The following is a 26301-nucleotide window of genomic DNA, read 5'->3' as shown; positions in this document are numbered from 1 at the left end:
GAGAGAGGACACATACACTCTTCTCCTGCTGAACATACTGCTGTTACATATTCTACTCTACATCCAAAAAGAAAACACCATTCAGTAAGTACATTTATATTTGGTTTGGTTGTGGCCTCCATAATGGTTAGAACTGTGTTGGTTGTGTCCTCCATAATGGTTAGAACTGTGTTGGTTGTGGCCTCCATAATGGTTAGAACTGTGTTGGTTGTGTCCTCCATAATGGTTAGAACTGTGTTGGTTGTGGCCTCCATAATGGTTAGAACTGTTTTGGTTGTGGCCTCCATAATGGTTAGAACTGTTTTGGTTGTGGCCTCCATAATGGTTAGAACTGTGTTGGTTGTGTCCTCCATAATGGTTAGAACTGTTTTGGTTGTGGCCTCCATAATGGTTAGAACTGTGTTGGTTGTGACCTCCATAATGGTTAGAACTATGTTAGTTGTGGCCTCCATAATGGTTAGAACTGTGTTGGTTGTGGCCTCCATAATGGTTAGAACTGTGTTGGTTGTGTCCTCCATAATGGTTAGAACTGTGTTGGTTGTGGCCTCCATAATGGTTAGAACTGTGTTGGTTGTGGCCTCCATAATGGTTAGAACTGTGTTGGTTGTGTCCTCCATAATGGTTAGAACTGTGTTGGTTGTGTCCTCCATAATGGTTAGAACTGTGTTGGTTGTGTGTTGTTGCTCTGTCAATTGCATCATTATCTAATAAGGATTGACAGTGTGTTGTTTTTTAAATGTTGAAGTAAGGAATTATCTGTCTCACAGAAGAAGTATATTTATAATACTTTTAAAAAGTCACCATTTTCAATCTATGAACAGTTCATCTATGAAAAATGCATCACTAATGTGCAAGGACAGAGTATTAAAAATGGACTAATGAACTAATTGAAATGAACAAGATATTCAGAATAGACAGGACTGTATTTAGAGGAGACAGTCTCAGGAATTTGTAACCAATGTATATTCATATAGTGAAATAATTCTGTGATTGGTAATTATGACCATAAACCCCAGAATCACCACGCTCAGACAGGCAGATTGCATGACACACCTCAAGGCCAAACCCAAATGAGAAGTCAAATCTTCGGAAGCCATATGCAAATGACTTACAGAAGCGATGAAAGGAAAGCAGTGGTTTTGAAAGAGAGACAGAGAGAGAGGAGGAAAAGAGTACGGTAGAAAGGCAAATATAACCAAGAGAAAGATCGAGAGATAGAGAGGGAGAGATAGAGAGAGAGAGAGAGAGAGAGAGGGAGAGAGAGAGAGAGAGAGAGAGAGAGGAGGAAAAGAGTACGGTAGAAAGGCAAATATAACCAAGAGAAAGATCGAGAGATGGAGAGAGAGAGAGAGAGAGACAGAGAGAGAGAGAGGAAAAGAGTACGGTAGAAAGGCAAATATAACCGAGAGAAAGATCGAGAGATGGAGAAAGAGCGTGACATAACATATCAATTAAAGTACATGTTTTTCTCAGCATGTTCTCCTTTACCCCCAGTGGGCTTACTCCATGGGGCAGGTAACTAGGTGGGTAACTAGGGCGGTAGCTAGGCAGCTGTGAGCTCACAGCCTCAGAGGAGGAAGCCTTAAAGAATATACCCCAGTATCCCTGAGACCTGGCTCACGTGGAGACACGTTGTCCAACTGACATTTTTCAGACAATAAAAGTTGTCTTTTACTGAGAACAAAGGGATGCACGATAGATAGAAACCATATTAGAATTACGTTTAGCGAAAGGTGGGAAATTAGAATGATTCCACGTTTAGAATTGATGTTTACAAAGGCTGACATCACCTCTCTCCTCCTCCTCTTTAAAGCAGAGTTGAACAATTCCACCATGGCTTCACCAGGGGAGAAGGCTCTCCTCCTCCTCTTCCTAGTCCATGCAGTCTCAGGTAAGCAGTAAACGCACCAGGCCCAACCCTCTTCCATTTTGCAACAGTGGATCATTCCTAAATTACAGTTAGATCCAAACGGGAAACAAGTGAAGCATACACACGTAGCATGTTGACAGTTTGGAGACGTGTGTGTGTCCGTGCTCATGCGTGTGTCTGTGTATGCGATATGCCCCTCTCAGCCCTCTACCCAGATACAATGTCACCGATGTCTCCCATGATGCTTGACCCTGACCCCGCGACCCCAGGCTTCCCATCTCCACCCGCTCGCTTCCAAGACATGGCCAAGAAACTGGTAATCAATCAAACAACCAGTCAATCAATCAACCAATCAATCAATAGTCTATCGCCTACCTTACCTGACCACCTCTGGGTGATGTTACTACAGTACTGATCAGTAAACACACCTCTGGGTGATGTTACCACAGTACTGATCAAACACACACCTCTGGGTGATGGTACTACAGTACTGATCAGTCCACACACCTCTGGGTGATGTTACTACAGTACTGATCAGTACACACATCTCTGAGTGATGTTACCACAGTACTGATCAGTACACACACCTCTGGGTGATGTTACTATAGTACTGATCAGTCCACACACCTCTGGGTGATGTTACTACAGTACTGATCAGTACACACACCTCTGGGTGATGTTACTACAGTACTGATCAGTAAACACACCTCTGGGTGATGTTACCACAGTACTGATCAGTACACACACCTCTGGGTGATGTTACTACAGTACTGATCAAACACACACCTCTGGGTGATGTTACCACAGTACTGATCAGTACACACACCTCTGGGTGATGTTACCACAGTACTGATCAGTACACACACCTATGGGTGATGTTACCACAGTACTGATCAAACACACACCTCTGGGTGATGTTACCACAGTACTGATCAGTACACACACCTCTGGGTGATGTTACCACAGTACTGATCAAACACACACCTCTGGGTGATGTTACTACAGTACTGATCAGTACACACACCTCTGGGTGATGTTACTACAGTACTGATCAGTAAACACACCTCTGGGTGATGTTACCACAGTACTGATCAGTACACACACCTCTGGGTGATGTTACTACAGTACTGATCAAACACACACCTCTGGGTGATGTTACTACAGTACTGATCAGTACACACACTTCTGGGTGATGTTACCACAGTACTGATCAAACACACACCTCTGGGTGATGTTACCACAGTACTGATCAAACACACACCTCTGGGTGATGTTACCACAGTACTGATCAAACACACACCTCTGGGTGATGTTACCACAGTACTGATCAAACACACACCTCTGGGTGATGTTACCACAGTACTGATCAAACACACACCTCTGGGTGATGTTACCACAGTACTGATCAGTAAACACACCTGTGGGTGATGTTTCTACAGTACTGATCACAGTTGGTCTATGTTGATGTTACAGTTACACCATCCCCAGCTGTAGTTTAAGCCCTACACAGACTCCTGCACCTGCTATGTGTATTGTGACTCCCTAGAAGGCTGACTGGCGAGGCTGTCTCACACCTCACTGTAAAGGGGTATGACATTATACCTCAGTTTGTACTGTAGGTTACATGTAGATAGTCAACGAAGACACCACAGGTAGAAAGACATCAGTAAAAGTAACAGTTCCGTAGTTCATTCTGGTGTCCCTCTGTCCCCACAGATGATGAGATGCCTGCAAATGGGTGAGGACACAGCACATACCTCCTCTAACCTAGTAAACACAGAGGGTATCACTAATGTATCGTTGTAATAATATTGCTAAAACAGCACCACATTATTGTTGCATACATTAAAACAGTTTGATAATGTGTATTACATCATCTTGTTTTTTTTTCCTGTGTGTTTCTTAATGCATGGTTGCTATGCTACAGGACACCTGTTACCCATGACGATGGACAACCCCTTTAATAACAGGTAAGGTGACCCATGTGTGTGTGTGTGTTTGCAAATTAATGGACCTACAAGTTAGCTCCCCCTCTCGCTCTCTCTCACGCTCTTTCTCTTTCTCTCTCTATCAGTGGGGTGCAAATGGAAGACAGCATGTCTCGTCCCAACCCTCTCTCCCACTTCCACTCTCTCCTCACCTCCCTCTCTGCTGAGGAAACAGATACCTACTCAGACACAGACATGGACTCTGCTTCCCGCTTCTATTTCCAGCCCAATAGCACCATGAAATACCCTGACTCTGACCGTGAACGGGTACCTCAACATTCATCTTCATTTACATAGCTAAATATATTCAAAATGTAAATACACTGACAGTACTCTAGTTATACACCAGGAGTGTTGCAAACAATTATTTACATAATGGGGATTGTATCCATTTTAGACACAAAGGCCATATTTGGTCTTGTTTTATGTAAAGTTTTACAGTGGTTTTTATAACCTGTTTATTAAACTAAAAGGCATAAGATGATGACATTTTTAATAAATGTTCCTCTATCTCTCTCTTTCTAGAACGTGACAAAGAGGATGTGGAACTGTTCCAGTCTACCAAGCTTCATTGAGCACATGAGGAACTCTTCGGTCAGTGTCACTCAAGCCCTCAGCCAATTACAAGCTGTTTTTCAACAATACTGCATCTTCAGCCCTCCCACTAGTCGTGGTTCCTGCTCCCCCTCCCTGGTGCTCTGTTACCATCATTAATACTGCAGCTTCAGCCATCCCACTAGTCGTGGTTCCTGCTCCCGCTCCCCCTCCCTGGCGCTCTGTTACCATCATTAATACTGCATCTTCAGCCCTCCCAGTAGTCGTGGGTCCTGCTCCCGCTCCCCCTCCCTGGCGCTCTGTTACCATCATTAATACTGCATCTTCAGCCCTCCCACTAGCCGTGGGTCCTGCTCCCACTCCCCCTCCCTGGCGCTCTGTTGCCATCATTAATACTGCATCTTCAGCCCTCCCACTAGCCGTGGGTCCTGCTCCCGCTCCCCCTCCCTGGCGCTCTGTTACCATCATTAATACTGCATCTTCACCCCTCCCACTAGTCGTGGTTCCTGCTCCCGCTCCCCCTCCCTGGCACTCTGTTACCATCATTAATACTGCATCTTCAGCCCTCCCACTAGTCGTGGTCCCTGCTCCCCCTCCCCCTCCCTGGCGCTCTGTTACCATCATTAATACTGCATCTTCACCCCTCCCACTAGTCGTGGTTCCTGCTCCCGCTCCCCCTCCCTGGTGCTCTATTACCATCATTAATACTGCATCTTCACCCCTCCCACTAGTCGTGGTTCCTGCCCCCGCTCCCCCTCCCTGGCGCTCTGTTATCATCATTAATACTGCATCTTCAGCCCTCCCACTAGTCGTGGGTCCTGCTCCCGCTCCCCCTCCCTGGCGCTCTGTTGCCATCATTAATACTGCATCTTCAGCCCTCCCACTAGTCGTGGTTCCTGCTCCCGCTCCCCCTCCCTGGTGCTCTGTTACCATCATTAATACTGCATCTTCAGCCTCCCATAAGTCGTGGTTCCTGCTTCCGCTCCCCCTCCCTGGCGCTCTGTTACCATCATTAATACTGCATCTTCACCCCTCCCACTAGTCGTGGTACCTGCTCCCCCTCCCTGGCGCTCTGTTACCATCATTAATACTGCATCTTCAGCCCTCCCACTAGTCGTGGTTCCTGCTCCCGCTCCCCCTCCCTGGCACTCTGTTACCATCATTAATACTGCATCTTCAGCCCTCCCACTAGTCGTGGTGCCTGCTCCCCCTCCCTGGTGCTCTGTTACCATCATTAATACTGCATCTTCACCCCTCCCACTAGTCGTGGTTCCTGCTCCCGCTCCCCCTCCCTGGCGCTCTGTTACCATCCTTAATACGGCATCTTCAGCCCTCCCACTAGTCGTGGTTCCTGCTCCCGCTCCCCCTCCCTGGCGCTCTGTTACCATCATTAATACTGCATTTTCAGCCCTCCCACTAGCCGTGGTTCCTGCTCCCGCTCCCCCTCCCTGGCGCTCTGTTACCATCATTAATACTGCATCTTCAGCCCTCCCACTAGCCGTGGTTCCTGCTCCCGCTCCCCCTCCCTGGCGCTCTGTTACCATCATTAATACTGCATCTTCAGCCCTCCCACTAGCCGTGGTTCCTGCCCCCGCTCCCCCTCCCTGGCGCTCTGTTACCATCATTAATACTGCATCTTCAGCCCTCCCACTAGCCGTGGTTCCTGCTCCCCCTCCCCCTCCCTGGCGCTCTGTTACCATCATTAATACTGCATCTTCAGCCCTCCCACTAGCCGTGGTTCCTGCTCCCGCTCCCCCTCCCTGGCGCTCTGTTACCATCATTAATGCATCTTCAGCCCTCCCACTAGCCGTGGTTCCTGCTCCCGCTCCCCCTCCCTGGCGCTCTGTTACCATCATTAATACTGCATCTTCACCCCTCCCACTAGTCGTAGTTCCTGCTCCCGCTCCCCCTCCCTGGCGCTCTGTTACCATCATTAATACTGCATCTTCAGCCCTCCCACTAGTCGTGGTTCCTGCTCCCCCTCCCTGGCGCTCTGTTACCATCATTAATACTGCATCTTCAGCCCTCCCACTAGTCGTGGTTCCTGCTCCCGCTCCCCCTCCCTGGCACTCTGTTACCATCATTAATACTGCATCTTCAGCCCTCCTACTAGCCGTAGTACCTGCTCCCGCTCCCCCTCCCTGGCGCTCTGTTACCTTCATTAATACTGCATTTTCAGCCCTCCCACTAGTCGTGGTGCCTGCTCCCGCTCCCCCTCCCTGGCGCTCTGTTACCATCATTAATACTGCATCTTCAGCCCTCCCACTAGTCGTGGGTCCTGCTCCCCGTCCCTGGCGCTCTGTTACCATCATTAATACTGCATCTTCAGCCCTCCCACTAGTCGTGGTTCCTGCTCCCGCTCCCCCTCCCTGGCGCTCTGTTACCATCATTAATACTGCATCTTCAGCCCTCCCACTAGTCGTGGTTCCTGCTCCCGCTCCCCCTCCCTGGCGCTCTGTTACCATCATTAATACTGCATCTTCAGCCCTCCCACTAGTCGTGGTTCCTGCCCCCGCTCCCCCTCCCTGGCGCTCTGTTACCATCATTAATATCTTCATCTTCAGCCCTCCCACTAGTCCCTGGCGCTCTGTTACCTGCTGCATCTTCAGCCCTCCCACTAGTCCTGCTCTGTTACCATCATTAATACTGCATCTTCAGCCCTCCCACTAGTCGTGGTTCCTGCCCCCCTCCCTGGCTCCCCATCCCTGGCGCTCTGTACCATCATTAATACTGCATCTTCAGCCCTCCCACTAGTCGTGGTTCCTGCCCCGCTCCCCCTCCCTGGCGCTCTGTTACCATCATTAATACTGCATCTTCAGCCCTCCCACTAGTCGTGGTTCCTGCTCCCGCTCCCCCTCCCTGGCGCTCTGTTACCATCATTAATACTGCATCTTCAGCCCTCCCACTAGTCGTGGTTCCTGCCTCCGCTCCCCCTCCCTGGCGCTCTGTTACCATCATTAATACTGCATCTTCAGCCCTCCCACTAGTCGTGGTTCCTGCTCCCCCCCTCCCTGGCGCTCCCATCATTAATACTCTTCACCCCTTAGTCCATCATTAATACTGCATCTTCAGCCCTCCCACTAGTCGTGGGTCCTGCCCCGCTCCCCCTCCCTGGCGCTCTGTTGCCATCATTAATACTGCATCTTCAGCCCTCCCACTAGTCCCTGCTCCCGCTCCCCCTCCCTGGTGCTCTGTTACCATCATTAATACTGCATCTTCAGCCCTCCCATAAGTCGTGGTTCCTGCTTCCGCTCCCCTGCTCTGTTACCATCATTAATGCATCTTCACCCCTCCCACTAGTCGTGGTACCTGCTCCCCCTCCCTGGCGCTCTGTTACCATCATTAATACTGCATCTTCAGCCCTCCCACTAGTCGTGGTTCCTGCTCCCGCTCCCCCTCCCTGGCACTCTGTTACCATCATTAATACTGCATCTTCCCCTCCCACTAGTCGTGGTGCCTGCTCCCCCTCCCCCTGGTGCTCTGTTACCATCATTAATACTGCATCTTCACCCTCCCACTAGTCGTGGTTCCTGCTCCCCGCTCCCCCTCCCTGGCGCTCTGTTACCATCCTTAATACGGCATCTTCAGCCCTCCCACTAGTCGTGGTTCCTGCTCCCGCTCCCCCTCCCTGGCGCTCTGTTACCATCATTAATACTGCATTTTCAGCCCTCCCACTAGCCGTGGTTCCTGCTCCCGCTCCCCTGGCGCTCTGTTACCATCATTAATGCATCTTCAGCCCTCCCACTAGCCGTGGTTCCTGCTGTCCCCCTCCCTGGCTCTGTTACCATCATTAATACTGCATCTTCAGCCCTCCCACTAGCCGTGGTTCCTGCCCCCGCTCCCCCTCCCTGGCGCTCTGTTACCATCATTAATACTGCATCTTCAGCCCTCCCACTAGCCGTGGTTCTGCTCCCCTCCCCTCCCTGGCGCTCTGTTACCATCATTAATACCATCTTCAGCCCTCCCACTGCCGTGGTTCCTGCTCCCGCTCCCCCTCCCTGGCGCTCTGTTACCATCATTAATACTGCATCTTCAGCCCTCCCACTAGCCGTGGTTCCTGCTCCCGCTCCCCTCCCTGGCGCTCTGTTACCATCATTAATACTGCATCTTCACCCCCCACTAGGTAGTTCCTGCTCTCCTGGCGCTCTGTTACCATCATTAATACTGCATCTTCAGCCCTCCCACTAGTCGTGGTTCCTGCTCCCCCTCCCTGGCGCTCTGTTACCATCATTAATACTGCATCTTCAGCCCTCCCACTAGTCGTGGTTCCTGCTCCCGCTCCCCCTCCCTGGCACTCTGTTACCATCATTAATACTGCATCTTCAGCCCTCCTACTAGCCGTAGTACCTGCTCCCGCTCCCCCTCCCTGGCGCTCTGTTACCTTCATTAATACTGCATTTTCAGCCCTCCCACTAGTCGTGGTGCCTGCTCCCGCTCCCCCTCCCTGGCGCTCTGTTACCATCATTAATACTGCATCTTCAGCCCTCCCACTAGTCGTGGGTCCTGCTCCCCGTCCCTGGCGCTCTGTTACCATCATTAATACTGCATCTTCAGCCCTCCCACTAGTCGTGGTTCCTGCTCCCGCTCCCCCTCCCTGGCGCTCTGTTACCATCATTAATACTGCATCTTCAGCCCTCCCACTAGTCGTGGTTCCTGCTCCCGCTCCCCTCCCTGGCGCTCTGTTACCATCATTAATACTGCATCTTCAGCCCTCCCACTAGTCGTGGTTCCTGCCCCCTCTGCTCCCCTCCCTGGCGCTCTGTTACCATCATTAATACTGCATCTTCAGCCCTCCCACTAGTCGTGGTTCCTGCTCCCGCTCCCCCTCCCTGGCGCTCTGTTACCATCATTAATACTGCATCTTCAGCCCTCCCACTAGTCGTGGTTCCTGCCTCCGCTCCCCCTCCCTGGCGCTCTGTTACCATCATTAATACTGCATCTTCAGCCCTCCCACTAGTCGTGGTTCCTACTCCCCCTCCCTGGCGCTCTCTTACCATCATTAATACTGCATCTTCACCCCTCCCACTAGTCGTGGTTCCTGCTCCTGCTCCCCCTCCCTGGCGCTCTGTTACCTTCATTAATACTGCTTTTTCAGCCCTCCCACTAGTCGTGGTTCCTGCTCCCGCTCCCCCTCCCTGGTGCTCTGTTACCATCATTAATACTGCATCTTCAGCCCTCCCACTAGTCGTGGTTCCTGCTCCCCCTCCCTGGCGCTCTGTTACCATCATTAATACTGCATCTTCAGCCCTCCCACTAGTCGTGGTTCCTGCTCCCGCTCCCCCTCCCTGGCGCTCTGTTACCATCATTAATACTGCATCTTCAGCCCTCCCACTAGTCGTGGTCCCTGCTCCCCCTCCCCCTCCCTGGTGCTCTGTTACCATCATTAATACTGCATCTTCAGCCCTCCCACTAGTCGTGGTTCCTGCTCCCACTCCCCCTCCCTGGTGCTCTGTTACCATCATTAATACTGCATCTTCAGCCCTCCCACTAGTCGTGGTCCCTGCTCCCCCTCCCCCTCCCTGGTGCTCTGTTACCATCATTAATACTGCATTTTCAGCCCTCCCACTAGTCGTGGTTCGTGCTCCCGCTCCCCCTCCCTGGCGCTCTGTTACCATCATTAATACTGCATCTTCAGCCCTCCCACTAGTCGTGGTTCCTGCCCCTCCCCTCCCTGGCGCTCTGTTACCATCATTAATACTGCATTTTCAGCCCTCCCACTAGTCGTGGTTCCTGCTCCCGCTCCCCCTCCCTGGCGCTCTGTTACCATCATTAATACTGCATCTTCACCCCTCCCACTAGCCGTGGTTCCTGCTCCCGCTCCCCCTCCCTGGCGCTCTGTTACCATCATTAATACTGCATCTTCACCCCTCCCACTAGCCGTGGTTCCTGCTCCCGCTCCCCCTCCCTGGCGCTCTCTTACCATCATTAATACTGCATCTTCAGCCCTCCCACTAGTCATGGTTCCTGCTCCCCCTCCCCCTCCCTGGCGCTCTGTTACCATCATTAATACTGCATTTTCAGCCCTCCCACTAGTCGTGGTTCCTGCTCCTGCTCCCCCTCCCTGGCGCTCTGTTACCATCATTAATACTGCATTTTCAGCCCTCCCACTAGTCGTGGGTCCTGCTCCCCCTCCCCCTCCCTGGTGCTCTGTTACCATCATTAATACTGCATCTTCAGCCCTCCCACTAGTCGTGGTTCCTGCTCCCGCTCCCCCTCCCTGGCGCTCTGTTACCATCATTAATACTGCATCTTCAGCCCTCCCACTAGTCGTGGTTCCTGCTCCCGCTCCCCCTCCCTGGCGCTCTGTTACCATCATTAATACTCCATCTTCAGCCCTCCCACTAGTCGTGGTCCCTGCTCCCCCTCCCTGGCGCTCTGTTACCATCATTAATACTGCATCTTCAGCCCTCCCACTAGTCGTGGTTCCTGCTCCCCCTCCCTGGCGCTCTGTTACCATCATTAATACTGCATCTTCAGCCCTCCCACTAGCCGTGGTCCCTGCTCCCCCTTCCTGGCGCTCGAGGGCGTCAGGCTACCCGTCATTATACGCAGCTGTTACCATCATTACATGCAGCTGTGTTCATTGGACTCCCTCACTGTGATGATTGTCCCTGCATATATGTCTGCTCTGTGTTGTTCCCTGTAGTAGTATTGTTTGTCGTGTCATATCTATGTCCAGACGCTGTTCTTGTTCCACTGTGTGTCCATCTATATTAAATGGTTCACTTCCTGTACCTGCTTCTCGTCTCCTGCGTTGGGCGTGACAGGTTTAGCCCTAGCATGAGATTATAACATGGCTTCAACAATGCTCCTGTTTTACTTCCCAAACGCAACATCTTTCTTTCTCTCTCTCAGGCTGGTCCCCAGTGTTTCCTGAGAGCGTTCATCGCCCCCCTCTCTTGGGATGCCCTGATGATGAAGGGTGGAGACGACATGGAACCAGAGGATTATGGGAGGCTGGTGTGGGCCGCTAAACCCCTCCTACAGAACATGCCCCCACTACAGATGACCCTGCCTCCCTGGATACAGAACCCCCACCTGGAAGAGATGTGTGTGTGTGTGTGTGTGTGTGTGTGTGTGTGTGTGTGTGTGTGTGTGTGTGTGTGTGTGTGTGTGTGTGTGTGTGTGTGTGTGTGTGTGTGTGTGTGTGTGTGTGTGTGTGTGTGTGTGTGTGTGTGTGTGTGTGGTAACAGTATGGTCTGGTTCCAGGATGAAGATGCTGGGAGAGGTGTTTGGGTCTCTCTCTGAGGAGCAGCGTGTTCAGATCAGAGAGTGGGCCAAGGAGCGGGTGGCCCAGAACAACTACAACTGCAGCCACACTGCTGCAGCCTGGCGCCCCAGACCCATACCAGAACAGAAACCAGGACAGACACACAGACCAGAACAGGAACCAGGACAGACACACAGGCCAGAACAGAAACCAGGACAGACACACAGACCAGCACAGGAACCAGGACAGACACCTAAACCAGAACAGGAGCCAAGACATACACTCAGACCAGAAGTAGGACAGAACTGGCCTGCTAGACCACCACAGCCTGATATGACAGGTGAGAACCACCTCTGCAGAGATAGAATATGTTACATTATTCATTATTATAATTAAACTAAATACTGATATAAATATGTTTAGTTGAGATTTTAGATGTTACAGCAACCTTTGATTTATCAAGCTCTTAGAAACAGTCTTGTTTTGTATCTTTGATTGATCAAGCTCTTAGAAACAGTCTTGTTTTGTACCTTATGACCCAAATACTAATGATCAATCTCTTCAAGTCAAACTGGAGAAAGAGAAAGATAAATAGGATGAGAGAACCCAAATCAAGAGGGGGAGAGAGGAAAGGAATGAGGAGTAGAATGAGAACGAGAAGAAACCATTGAAAGGTGGGAAACCTAAAGGAAAACCAAATGGAAAGAAATTATGAGAAATACAGGAAACAAGCTTGGAAGAAGAGGAGAAGAGCAGGGAGGAAGGAGAGAAGGAAAGAAGGATACAAGCTGGAAAGGAGAGAAACAGGGAGGAAGGAGAGAAGGATACAAGCTGGAAAGGAGAGGAGAAGAGCAGGGAGGAAGGAGAGAAGGATACAAGCTGGAAAGGAGAGAAGAAGAGAAGGGAGGAAGGAGAGAAGGATACAAGCTGGACAGGAGAGGAGAGGAGAAGAGAAGGGAGGAAGGAGAGAAGGATACAAGCTGGAAAGGAGAGAAGCAGGGAGGAAGGAGAGAAGGATACAAGCTGGAAAGGAGAGAAGAAGAGAAGGGAGGAAGGAGAGAAGGATACAAGCTGGACAGGAGAGAAGCAGGGAGGAAGGAGAGAAGGATACACGCTGGACAGGAGAGGAGAAGAGAAGGGAGGAAGGAGAGAAGGATACAAGCTGGACAGGAGAGGAGAAGAGAAGGGAGGAAGGAGAGAAGGATACAAGCTGGAAAGGAGAGAAGCAGGGAGGAAGGCGAGAAGGATACAAGCGGGAAAGGAGAGGAGAAGATAAGGGAGGAAGAAGAGAAGGATACAAGCTGGATAGGAGAGAATCAGGGAGGAAGGAGAGAAGGATACAAGCTGGAAAGGAGAGGAGAAGAGCAGGGAGGAAGGAGAGAAGGATACAAGCTGGAAAGGAGAGAAGAAGAGAAGGGAGGAAGGAGAGAAGGATACAAGCTGGACAGGAGAGGAGAAGAGAAGGGAGGAAGGAGAGAAGGATACAAGCTGGAAAGGAGAGAAGCAGGGAGGAAGGAGAGAAGGATACAAGCGGGAAAGGAGAGGAGAAGATAAGGGAGGAAGGAGAGAAGGATACAAGCTGTATAGGAGAGAATCAGGGAGGAAGGAGAGAAGGATACAAGCTGGAAAGGAGAGGAGAAGAGCAGGGAGGAAGGAGAGAAGGATACAAGCTGGAAAGGAGAGAAGAAGAGAAGGGAGGAAGGAGAGAAGGATACAAGCTGGAAAGGAGAGGAGAAGAGAAGGGAGGAAGGAGAGAAGGATACAAGCTGGAAAGGAGAGGAGAAGAGAAGGGAGGAAGGAGAGAAGGATACAAGCTGGAAAGGAGAGGAGAAGATAAGGGAGGAAGGAGAGAAGGATACAAGCTGGAAAGGAGAGGAGAAGAGAAGGGAGGAAGGAGAGAAGGATACAAGCTGGAAAGGAGAGGAGAAGAGAAGGGAGGAAGGAGAGAAGGATACAAGCTGGAAAGGAGAGGAGAAGAGAAGGGAGGAAGGAGAGAAGGATACAAGCTGGAAAGGAGAGGAGAAGAGAAGGGAGGAAGGAGAGAAGGATACAAGCTGGAAAGGAGAGGAGAAGAGCAGGGAGGAAGGAGAGAAGGATACAAGCTGGAAAGGAGAGGAGAAGAGAAGGGAGGAAGGAGAGAAGGATACAAGCTGGAAAGGAGAGGAGAAGAGAAGGGAGGAAGGAGAGAAAGATACAAGCTGGAAAGGAGAGGAGAAGAGCAGGGAGGAAGGAGAGAAAGATACAAGCTGGAAAGGAGAGGAGAAGAGAAGAGAGGAAGGAGAGAAGGATACAAGCTGGAAAGGAGAAGACCGAAGCAGTGTAAAGAAAGGAGGGAGGAAGAGGAGGAAGAGGGGGAGAGGCATGAAAAGGGACATAGATGCGGGAAGTAGGGATGTGTTGCAGCCCCCCTGAAAAATCACCCCAAAACTACTTCCCGCGGCTATGAAAAGGGAGAGTGAGTTATGTCCAAAGGACAGTGGAGATGTATGTGTTTATTCGAGACACAACACCTGATTTGCGTGTGTGTCACACAGATCTTCACTCTGCAGTGTGTTTATGTGTTTATTACATCTGCATGTGTGTGTTCAAGTAATACTGGGCCCTGCCTGTGTGTGTGTGTGTGTGTGTGTGTGTGTGTGTGTGTGTGTGGTGTGTGTGTGGTGTGTGTGTGTTTGCGCGCATGTGCGTGTGTCTACTGAAAACAACTCTGGTGACTACAACCATTGTTGTGACATCATGTTTGTGTTCAAGTACTACTCTGCCCTGTATGTGTGTGTGCCAACTGTGTTTGTGTGTTTGCCACCCTCCTCTCTCTCCAGTAATGCCCAGCCCCTGTCCTCCCAGGCTGCTGTGGCTGAAGATGGATGTGATGAAGATGATGGGGCCCTTCCTTTCCGGGCTGCCCATGGACGACATCCAAACCATCCCCAACGACCAGGTCTTTGTTTGTTGTAGTTCTCCCCACTCTGCTTTTTAATGGATCGCATCAAAACTCACTGAGACCCTCAAACAGATCACAGTCCCCTATTTTACAACTGCTATTTAATCTATCTGTCTTCCCCACTATCTCTCTCTTTCCCTAGCTGTGTCCATTCTTCCATTCACCCCAGTTCCCTTCCTCCTTCAGAGGGGTGGGGGGGCTCCCTCCTCTTCAGGGCAGAAAGATACTCCAGAAGATCAGAGAGTGTTCCCAGAAGAGAGGGGACTTGGTCCAGAACCTGGACAGGTTTGTATGTGCCTGAGAGAAGGACTGGAGCTGTATCACCTGGACATCACAGGAGGCTGCTGAGGGGAGGACGGCTGATAATAATAGCTAGAATGGAGTGAAAGGTATCAACACATAGATACCATGTGTTTGATGAGTTCAATTCCATTCCATTCATTCTTTTCCAGCCATTACTCTGAGCCCATCCTCCCCAGTCAAGGTGCCACCAACCTCCTGTGCTGGATATGCAAATTACCATTAATTTTGCTAATTGTTCAGACCATCCTGTAGTTTCATAATTACTTCACTAAACAAAATAGGTAATGACGGTTAGATGATCATTTCTCTGAATTAGCCAGATCTACATACATGCATGAGCGAGTGCTTAGTCACAGAAATATGACAAACAAACAAGGGAGGAGAGTTCAGAACAGATGTTGGATGACTTACTAAACACGGTACTGAATAGCCAGTAGGGTATTTTACTTAACTCTGACCTATGACATCTGACCCTTTCCTATCCAGACTGGGCTCGCTGGCATGTTTCTATGATGACGCCCCAACCCTAAACTCCTCCATGAGCCGGCTCCTCCTCTCTCAACTTGATGACTGTAGCAACTCTGGAGTCAACAAGGTATGCCCCCAGTCTCTCTCTCTGTCTCTCTCTGTCTCTGTCTCTCTCTCTCTCTCTCTCTCTCTCTCTATCTCTCTCTCTCTCTCTCCTTTCGCTCTCTCTCTCTCTCTCTCTCCCTCTCGCTCTCTCTCTCTCTCTCTCCCTCGCTCTCTCTCTCTCTCTCTCTCTCTCTCTCTCTGTCTCTCTCAGTCTTTCCAAAGTTGTTGTAGTTTATAGTTTAAAACTCAGGAATCACTAAAGTTAGGATTTTACAGAGAACAATTATGGGAATAATCTGTGGTGTTTATTTTTAACCCTCCTCTTCCTCTCCCCTCCTCCTCTGACTTCCAGCTGAAGAAGAAGCTCGTCAACACTGTGATGTCATCATCTGTGGATGATTCCAGTCCTGAGCTGCTGCGTGCGCTGGGTCCCGGTGTTACGCTGCTTTCCCCTTTCCATCTCTCCCAGTTCTCCCCCGACGCCCTCAAGGACACCCTGATGTCACTGGGGTCAGAGGTGAAGTGGGGTCTGACCCAGGCCAAAACACTGGCCAATAAACTACTGCAGGGGAAGCAGGTGAGAGAGGTGTTACTCTTATAAATATGCCTTTGGCTCAGTCAGTACTATTAACAGGCTTCTCAACTGGAATGTTTAGGTGATCCTCTCCTATAGTATGAGGGGCCGAGGTAGGAACTAATGGTCAAATAGAGAGCAGCTCTAAAAACTCTCATTCCTTCCTTCCTTCCTTCCTTCCTTCCTTCCTTCCTTCCTTCCTTCCTTCCTTCCTTCCTTCCTTCCTTCCTTCCTTCCTTCCTTCCTTCCTTCCTTCCTTCCTTCCTTCCCTCCTTCTTTCCTTCCTTCCTTCCTTCCCTCCTTCCTTCCTTCCTTCCTTCCTTCCTTCCCCTCCTTCCTTCCTTCCTTCCTTCCTTCCCTCCTTCCTTCCTTCCTTTCTTCCTTCCCTCCTTCCTTCCTTCCTTCCTTCCTTCCTTCCTTCCTTCCTCCCTCTCTCTCTCTCTCTCTCTCTCTCAGGAGGTGTCTGGTAAGGAGTTAATGTCTCTGGGTTCAGCTGTGACGGGCGTGGCCTCCTCTGTCCTCAGGAAGGTCAAATCCCAGGGGCTTCTGGGTAATGAGGGTCTGGACATGATGAGTCAAAAGATGACCAGTCTACAGAGAAAAGCATTGTTGGAGGGGGTGAGAGGGGAAGGGAGGGGTGTTGTCTGTAGTTTGTGAGGTGTGGAAACACTTTGTTGCTTTTATGAATTTTGTCTTGCTACTTTTTGTTCTATGTTGCTCTATCTGTATGCTACGTCTTGCTTGTCCTATGTTGCTCTGTCTGTATGCTACGTCTTGCTTGTACTATGTTGCTCTGTCTGTATGCTACGTCTTGCTTGTCCTATGTTGCTCTGTCTGTATGCTACGTCTTGCTTGTCCTATGTTGCTCTGTCTGTATGCTACGTCTTGCTTGTCCTATGTTGCTCTGTCTGTATGCTACGTCTTGCTTGTACTATGTTGCTCTGTCTGTATGCTACGTCTTGCTTGTCCTATGTTGCTCTGTCTGTATGCTACGTCTTGCTTGTCCTATGTTGCTCTGTCTGTATGCTACGTCTTGCTTGTCCTATGTTGCTCTGCGTGTGCTCACTGCTCAATTATGGTCTATATTGTAATTGTTTTTAATAACCTGCCCAGGGACTGTGGTTGAAAATTGGCCGGCTGGCTAAAACCGACACTTTTACTGAAACGTTGATTAATGTGCACTGTCCCTGTAAAAATAAAATCAACTCAAACTCAAAGGGCAAGGGAGGGGTGAAAGGGCAAGGGAGGGGTGAAAGGGCAAGGGAGGGGTGAAAGGGCAAGGGAGGGGTGAAAGGGCAAGGGAGGGAGAAGTCATAGCAGAAAATGAGATGTGCAGCAAAGATGGTTCAGGTTGATCCTAAAGTTGTGTGTGTGTGTGTGTGTGTGTGTGTGTGTGTGTGTGTGTGTGTGTGTGTGTGTGTGTGTGTGTGTGTGTGTGTGTGTGTGTGTGTGTGTGTGTAGCTGCTTGGGGATGTGAATGCCTCAGAGCTGATCCAGAAAGTCCCTGCCTCTCTGCTGTCCAGCCTATCCCTGACCAGCCTGGACAAGGCTAACCTGACCTCCCTCGACCAACTGGAGGGCAAGCAGTGGACACGTGCACAGGTGTGTGTGTGTCTTCTGAATGCAACTCTGGGGACTACGGCCACTGGTGTGACATTACACACTGTTCTCTGTCTTGCAGTCGGCCTTTCTGGTCAGAAATATCCTAGGCAAGAAGATGACACTTACAGACATGCGGTGAGAACACACACACACACACATACAGTTTTTGATGGTACTGATGATGAGGATGATGATGATAAGCAAGGTAGTTGCTCCTGTAAGTCGCTCTGGATAAGAGCATCTGCCTAATGACTACAATGTAAATGATGATGATGACAGGAAGCTGGGCTCGGCGATGCAGGGCGTGTCCTGTGAGATGATTGAAAAGGTGGCTGAAAGTGGCGTCCTGGAGATGGCCCAAGCTGTGACAGAGACTCCACGCTGGCTCTCTAAGACACAGGTACACACACACACACACACACACACACACACAAGTGATGACTGCAACTCCTACTGTTCTGTATGTAAATCTGTGACAACTGATAGGTTACATTAGGTTACATTATGAATGGAGTAGCGGTCATAGAATATCATATGAATTAGAGGATGTATAGTATCATACATCTTACCTGGTCGTACAATAGCATACGAATTGGATGATGTAAGTTTATTATACATCTTGGAGGACTTATATGTATTTCTCTGAGACCAGGTTGCTTGTTGCGTCGTAACAGCGAAGGAGAATTATGTTCGTGGTTAGGTGAACTAACAACAAAGGTTAGGATAATTTGCATAGCGTGTTAGGTGAATTGGGTCAAGTTTAGAATAAGGGTTAGGGAAGGGTTAGCTAATTAAGTGATAATGCCTGATAAAACGGTGTTTGGAGGATATATTGGCACGGGTGTTGTTTGTCTCGGGCAGCAAACTGTGCCAATATATCCTCAAAACAACACCTTCTCTGGCATTATCACTTTTATACAACGGGTTACCAACATATTCAAATAATGATTGACATATTTTCATTCATGTTATTTGGATTAATTTATTCATACTATTTCATCCTTCCACAATATATAGTTCTGACACAAATCTATGGTTGCAGACAGAATAGTAGCAAAGTAGCTGCATTTGCATTTGTTTAAGCTGTTTTCTAGTGACATTTATTTGGATATATCCATAACAATGAGCAAATGGTGCGCGATTTCGCTGGCATAGAAAATATGCTTACTGGTCAGGACTCAGAGGAGCCAACAACACAGCTAGCCAACAACACAGCTAGCCAACAACACAGCTAGCCAACAGCACAGCTAGCCAACAACACAGCTAGCCAACAACAATCACTTCAAACGGAAGCTGGAAAGGCTGCAAACTAGCTGCACTTCGTTTCGTTTGACATTTTTTCAATTTACATTTCTTTCTTTGTATATATCCATGAAAATGATGCCCGCTGATTCATGATTTCGACTGGTTGAGAAACGCTGCCTGCCTGTCTGTCTCGTCCCGACACGTTCATTACTATGGGACAGCTGGAGTCGAATTTGAATATTGAAACAATGTTGCAAATGTCGGAGAGACAGACAAGGTTTATACAAATCTCTGCTGTTGAAAACTAAACACTGTCTAAAAGAAATGTGAGATAATGTCTAGATGCTTCTTATAGTGGAGATCACGTTTATAAATTGCCTGGCTGGGCTGATGAGACAGTGGATTGTGCAGTCAGATGGAATAGAGTAAATAGGCATTTTAACGTCACAGATTTAGCCAGTGGTAATTTATGGAATAGACACCGGCTGGAATGTGATTTTAACCAATCAGCATTCAGGATTAGACTCACCCGTTGTATAAAAAGCTACAATTGCCCTCGTCACGACTCAAACACGCAACCTTTGGATTGTTAGATGGTTGCGGATTACACCCACTCATCCTCTCCGACCAACCTCCCTAAAATAATTTCTGTCTAAAGTAACTAGGCCATTAGTAGATATCATACGTCTTCGAGATGCTCAGAAATACATACAAGTTTGTTTCATATAGCTCTGAGGTCAGGCTGGTTATTACATGCTTAGGGGCTATTTTTACATTGATTTTGAGACACACATCTCCCACCCTCTCACTTTGTCTGTCAGGTGTGCTGTACTGCACAGAGTCTGTTTGCAGGTTTGGAGAAAAAGAGAGCAGGCTACTTCAACAACATCACAGACACAGAGCTGGAGGAGATCCCCACCCTGCTACTGCTTCACCTGCCGTGATTACACACACACACACACACACACACACACACACACACACACACACACACACACACACACACACACTGGCAGATGTTGCTGTGTTCCAGGGGTTTAATTGAAATCATCCCCAGCTGTCCAGGGGGCCATTCTGACATATTGTTTTTATGCAAATGTATTTTTTTAAGTGTATCCCCTATACATTTCAGAATTTCCTGAAATTAAAAACATACATGAAATAAATATTTTCAATTGTGGGATAATACATTAAGAATCAATCAGCAGGTAATGTCTGTGGGAAAATGGCTATTTTGGGGGTGGGGGCCCCAACACACTGACACATACTTACACTATATATTTTTTCTCTCTCTCTCTCTCTCTCTCTTTCTTTCTTTCTTTCTTTCTTTCTTTCTTTCTTTCTTTCTTTCTTTCTTTCTTTCTTTCTTTCTTTCTTTCTTTCCCTCCCTCCCTCCTCTCTCTCTCTCTCAGGGCTGAGAAGATAGCCAGTCTACCTGCCTCTGTATGTGCTGTGTTCATGAAGAAGATGAAAGAGGCCAACCTGAGTTCTTTGCCTCTCACCTCTCGCTCTCGCCCCACACTGACCAACAGAGCTCTGAACTGCCTGGTAAACACACATCCCTACATCCCAGTTCAACCCTAATCCTAACCCTCGGTTCATGTCTACATCCCAGTTCAATCCTAATCCTAACCCTCGGTTCATGTCTACATCCCAGTTCAACCCTAATCCTAACCCTCGGTTCATGTCTACATCCCAGTTCAACCCTAATCCTAACCCTCGGTTCATGTCTACATCCCAGTTTAATCCTAACCCTAGCTTCATGTCCACAACCTAGTTCAACCTTAACCCTAGCCTCAACCCCAACCCTAACCCTAATCTTTAGTGTAAATCACAAACACACACACACACATACTGCAATGAGTGACAGAGCCCGGTGCACCCCTGTGTCCCCAGGGGAGGAACATGTCAAAGTTGTCCAGTGAGGAGGTGTTGAGTCTGGGGTCGCTGCTGTGTGAGCTGGCCCCCTCTCAGATGTCCCTCCTGGCCCCTGAGGTCCTCAACTCCAGCGTGCAGGCCCTGGCCTCCTGCAAACAGATTCCTCCACGCCACTGGAGGGCGCTCTTCCAGCTGCTCAATGATACATATGGGTACGAACAACCACATCCTCTAACCTTTCTAGATAGAACTGCTACTGTCAAAATAAAAATTGACAAATATACAATTATTATTGTTTCTCTCCTTTGAAAGTGACCCGTCTGATTGGACAGCTGACACCATCAAATCCCTGGGTCCTCTCCTCCTGTTGGATGATTCTGCTGTCCGCTCACTGCGCTTTAAGGTCAGTGGCTCTCTATCACCATGATCTCCCTGACAACCACATACGAAAGGCCCCTAATTAGTCTCTCCCTGATGTTGTCTACGCTTGTGTTTCTGTGAATTTCAAAAAATGAAGATAACCTCTGCTCTTTTACTTTCTACCCTGGCTTCTCCCTCCTCTAGTCGTGGCTGAAAGAGACTCTGTCTGACCTGATGGACAGCCTACCCAGCCCTCCGGTCCCTAACCCTCCTCAGGAGTTTAGTAGGGGTCCGGACCTCTCAGCCCTGCGATGGAAACTCTTCTCTCTCTCCACCTCCACATCTGAAGTAATGCCCATGCGCAGGAGGAGAGCAGGTGAGAGAGGAGAAACACACACACCTAAGGTGCAGATAAGAATGTGTGTGGGATTATTTTGAATATGAACATAATAAAGATGTACATTACAATACATTTACCACAACCTCCCTGGACCCTCTCTCTGTAGTTCTCCCTCAGGGGGAGGTGGGCCTTACTGTGTCTCTGTTGGAGGAACTGGGCGGAGCCAATGTCTACTGGAGCCCAGCCCAGCTCTCCAAGATGGACGCCGGCACAATCACCGCTGCCGTGGAAACGCTGGGGGAGGTCCTTGATTACAGTGCCGAGCAACTAGTGGTGCTCAGAGAGAAGGCCATCCAGGTAGATTGCCAGGCTCAGGCACAGATCAGTTTACCCTCTTCAAGTCTTGGGGGTTCTGAAACATACCTTAGATCAGTGACTAAATCTTGGGGCCATTTCACAGAAGTTAGAAGAATCTCAAGTGCAGGGGTGAGCATCTTTTTATGTTCTGCTGTTGAGTGAGCTGTGCTTTACTATATTGTACCACAGGCCTGGGGTCCAGTGTCAGGTTTGAATGAGAGCCAGGTGCTCCAGCTGGGCTGTGTCTCTCAGGGGTTCAACCTCACTGAGCTGGCCAGCCTCCCCTTCTCCTCCCTGGACACTCTGGAGACACTTTCCCGCTGCTCCTGGACACAACCACAGGTACTGTATATATGACACACACACACACACACACACACACACACACACACACACACACACACACACACACACACACACACACACACACACACACACACACACACACACACACACACACACACACACACACACACACACACACACACACACACACACACACACACACACACACACACACACACACACACACACACACACACACACACACACACACACACACACACACACACACACACACACACACACACACACACACACACACACACACACACACACACACACACACACACACACACACACACACACACACACACACACACACACACACACACACACACACACACACACACACACACACACACACACACACACACACACACACACACACACACACACACACACACACACACACACACACACACACACACACACACACACACACACACACACACACACACACACACACACACACACACACACACACACACACACACACACACACACACACACACACACACACACACACACACACACACACACACACACACACACACACACACACACACACACACACACACACACACACACACACACACACACACACACACACACACACACACACACACACACACACACACACACACACACACACACACACACACACACACACACACACACACACACACACACACACACACACACACACACACACACACACACACACACACACACACACACACACACACACACACACACACACACACACACACACACACACACACACACACACACACACACACACACACACACACACACACACACACACACACACACACACACACACACACACACACACACACACACACACACACACACACACACACACACACACACACACACACACACACACACACACACACACACACACACACACACACACACACACACACACACACACACACACACACACACACACACACACACACACACACACACACACACACACACACACACACACACACACACACACACACACACACACACACACACACACACACACACACACACACACACACACACACACACACACACACACACACACACACACACACACACACACACACACACACACACACACACACACACACACACACACACACACACACACACACACACACACACACACACACACACACACACACACACACACACACACACACACACACACACACACACACACACACACACACACACACACACACACACACACACACACACACACACACACACACACACACACACACACACACACACACACACACACACACACACACACACACACACACACACACACGATGATCATCATGTCTGGTCCCTGGCAGAGGGAGGCTGTGTGGAGGGGTTTTGTGGAGCGTATTAATGAGACAGTGGGAGAACTGGGAGCTGTGGAGTTGGTGGGACTGGACCAGTTCATCTGTGGTCTGAACACTGAGGAGACTGGTCAACTCAACACTGATGCCTTCAGGTCAGACATGGACAGTGCGTGTGTGTGTTTGCGTGAGCTTGTTTTTAAATGTGTTATATATCTCTATAGGGAGGCAGTACAGTCGGTGGGCGAGGTGCAGTGCCCCCTGGCAGTAACAGAGCTTCTGAAGCAGCGTGCGGTGGCTGTGTTTGGAGAAACACAGGGATGGACCGAGGCTCGGGTCAACTCTCTGGGCAACATCATGGGTCAGATACACTCCTCTGTTTCCCTCTTTCTCTCTCTCACACACTATTGCTCTCTCTTATTTTGTGAAATACATTTTAAAATGTAAGCCATTTCTCATCCCTTCTTTCTCTCTCTCTGCTTTGTCTCACTTTTCTCCAGCTGGTTTGAGTTTGTCAGAGTTTCTTTCTCTCAGTCCCTCTGCCTTCTCATTCCTCAGTCAGACCAGCGTTCCCCTCATCCCCCCAGACCGCCTCGCTGTGAGTACACTCTCTCCCTGCCTCCCTCTATCAATTAAATTTCAATTTCAAATTAAGGGTTTTATTGGCATGGGAAACATGTTTACATTGCCAAAGCAAGTAAAATATATAAACAATTGTGAAATAAACAATAAAAAATGAACAGTGAAAATTACACTTCCAAAAATTCCAAAAGGATAAAGACTTTTCAAATGTCATATGTCTATATACAGTGTTGTAATGATATGCCAATAGTTAAAGTACAAAAGGTAAAATAAATAAACAAATATGGGTTGTATTGACAATAGTGTTTGTTCTTCACTGGTTGCACTTTTCTTGTGGCAACAGGTCACAAATCTTGCTGCTGTGATGGCACACTGTGGTATTTCACCCAGTAGTTATGGGAGTTTAACAAAATTGGATTTGTTTTCTAATTCTTCGTGGATCTGTGGGAAATGTGTGTCTCTAGTATGGTCATACATTTGGCAGGTTAGGAAGTGCAACTCAGATTCCACCTCATTTTGTGGGCAGTGTGCACATAGCAGGTCTTCTCTTCAGAGCCAGGTCTGCCTACAGCAGCCTTTCTCAATAGCAAGGCTATGCTCACATAGTCTGTACCTGTACATAGTCAAAGATTTCCTTAATTTTGGGTAAGTCACGGTGGTCAGGTATTCCATCACTGTGTACTCTCTGTTTAGGGCCAAATAGCATTATAGGGTGCTCTGTTTTTTTGTAAATTCTTTCCAATGGGATTATCTTTTTGTTTTCTCATGATTTGGTTGAGTCAAATTGTGTTGCTGTCCTGGGGCTCTGTGGGGTTTGTTTGTGAACAGACCCCCAGAACCAGTTTGCTTTGGGGGCTCTTCTCTATCTCTGCTGTGTTCCACTGAGGTTTTCTAATTACTAGGTTTACGAAAAAAATAGGTGACTTTTGAACCCAGCACTCCATACTCTTCTGTATTCTGATCAGGCACTCTCAACCAGCCAGCTGAAGGCCCTGGGTCCTGACAATGCTGCCATGGTAACCAGTGCACAGTGGGCAGTGCTGGGGGAGGCACAACGGGCCGCTCTTGGCAATGCTCTGGGTGTGGCCTACGACCGAGTGGCCTATGACCGTGCAGAACCGACTACAAACCCACCCAGAAACCTGCCCCAACTCTCAGGTGAGTAGGAGAGAGGTGACTGGGAGGGGAAGAGATGAATGCTACGTTCATAACAAGTGGGAATGTCGACTGGCTAATGGCAAACAAGCTGAGCTCACAGATTTGTTTATTTTACTAGGGAAGACAGTTGAGAACAAATTCTTATTTACAATGACGGCCTACCAGAGAACAGTGGGTTACCTGCCTTGTTCAGGGGCAGAACGACCTTGTCAGCTCGGGGATTCGATCCAGCAACCTTTCGGTTACTGGCCCAATGCTCTAACCAATAGGCAACCTGCCTTATTGACAAGTGGATATTTCCCAGTCATATGCTGGTAATTACAAATTTACAAGATGTTATGAACACATGAGTGAAAGATGGAGATAGGTAGAGATAAAGGAATGCTCCTGTGGTCAGGTAAGAGAAAGAGTTGATTAGACTATGAGGAAGAAACTGAAATGAAGATGAATAGGCAAGAGAGAGGTCAAGTGGTTTAATGTATTATTTTTTCTCCACCAGGAGCATCTATGCTGGGAACTCTGGGAGTTGGAGTCTTTATGCAGCCCTTCTTGTCCCTACTGCTGGGGTTTGTCCTGTAGTGAAACTACACATCCAATAGACATGCATGACATATGGAACTACTCATGCATGTGTTGAACAAGAAGAGAGATGGTCAATAATATGGCATATTTTAACACATTTAACAGTAACAAATAACTTTATATCCTGCTTCTTTAAAAAAATAACTATTCTAGATTAAGCCAGCGCAGGCCTTGAGCACATCAAAGCAGATACCTGTGACAATGTAAAAGCACTTAAGATATTTTTATTCTATTTGTTAAAGAAATATGTATCTTTCTATATCTTTGTTGCAATGGTGGGTCTCTTCTAGTAGGGCAACGCTGGAGCATGTAATGATGTGTGAGTCGGTGTTCTGCATTGGTTGTTTTCTGAGAGTTGGGATCATAAAACGAGGATTATGGGTGCTAATCCAGTGCTGATCAAATTGGAAGTGGAAGACTAAGTTAATAATAAAGATTATGAACCTACTATCACTTACTCTATGGATTGTT

General features: G+C 48.6%; 1 protein-coding gene across 4 annotated transcripts; it reads left to right on the top strand.

Moving 5' to 3' along the window:
• otoa (otoancorin) lies at positions 1-26277 on the top strand. 4 transcript variants are annotated; one of them, XM_065027756.1, is made up of 29 exons: positions 1-84; positions 1817-1891; positions 2074-2186; positions 3587-3608; positions 3798-3840; positions 3945-4125; positions 4384-4452; positions 11269-11462; positions 11623-11963; positions 14443-14561; positions 14707-14849; positions 15354-15462; positions 15793-16017; positions 16471-16632; positions 17476-17616; positions 17696-17751; positions 17896-18016; positions 19683-19801; positions 20274-20409; positions 20758-20951; positions 21052-21142; positions 21304-21475; positions 21606-21796; positions 21986-22138; positions 23521-23663; positions 23733-23869; positions 24009-24106; positions 25056-25248; positions 25748-26277. In XM_065027756.1, exons 2-29 carry the CDS (start codon positions 1834-1836, stop codon positions 25825-25827), a joined length of 3804 nt encoding a protein of 1267 aa, XP_064883828.1. In that variant the 5' UTR covers positions 1-84; positions 1817-1833; the 3' UTR covers positions 25828-26277. The 4 variants fall into 4 exon arrangements, with proteins under 4 accessions (XP_064883828.1, XP_064883826.1, XP_029507069.2 ...); XM_065027754.1 differs by having other exon boundaries at positions 23521-23869; XM_065027755.1 differs by having other exon boundaries at positions 10-84; positions 1814-1891; positions 23521-23869.
• The last annotated feature ends 24 nt before the right edge of the window (positions 26278-26301 follow it).

The sequence above is a fragment of the Oncorhynchus nerka genome, linkage group LG14 (genome assembly GCF_034236695.1).
Source record: "Oncorhynchus nerka isolate Pitt River linkage group LG14, Oner_Uvic_2.0, whole genome shotgun sequence".
NCBI lineage: Eukaryota > Metazoa > Chordata > Actinopteri > Salmoniformes > Salmonidae > Oncorhynchus > Oncorhynchus nerka.
Note: the sequence above shows the minus strand (reverse complement) of the source record. Positions and strands in the feature narration are given on the sequence as shown.

Coding starts and splice junctions, on each gene's coding strand:
- otoa (XM_065027754.1), top strand. CDS start 1,834: ATGGCTTCACCAGGGGAGAAGGCTCTCCTCCTCCTCTTCCTAGTCCAT. Junction 4,126..4,383: donor CTGACTCTGACCGTGAACGG/GTACCTCAACAT, acceptor CTCTCTTTCTAG/AACGTGACAAAGAGGATGTG. Junction 11,964..14,442: donor ACCACAGCCTGATATGACAG/GTGAGAACCACC, acceptor CTCTCTCTCCAG/TAATGCCCAGCCCCTGTCCT.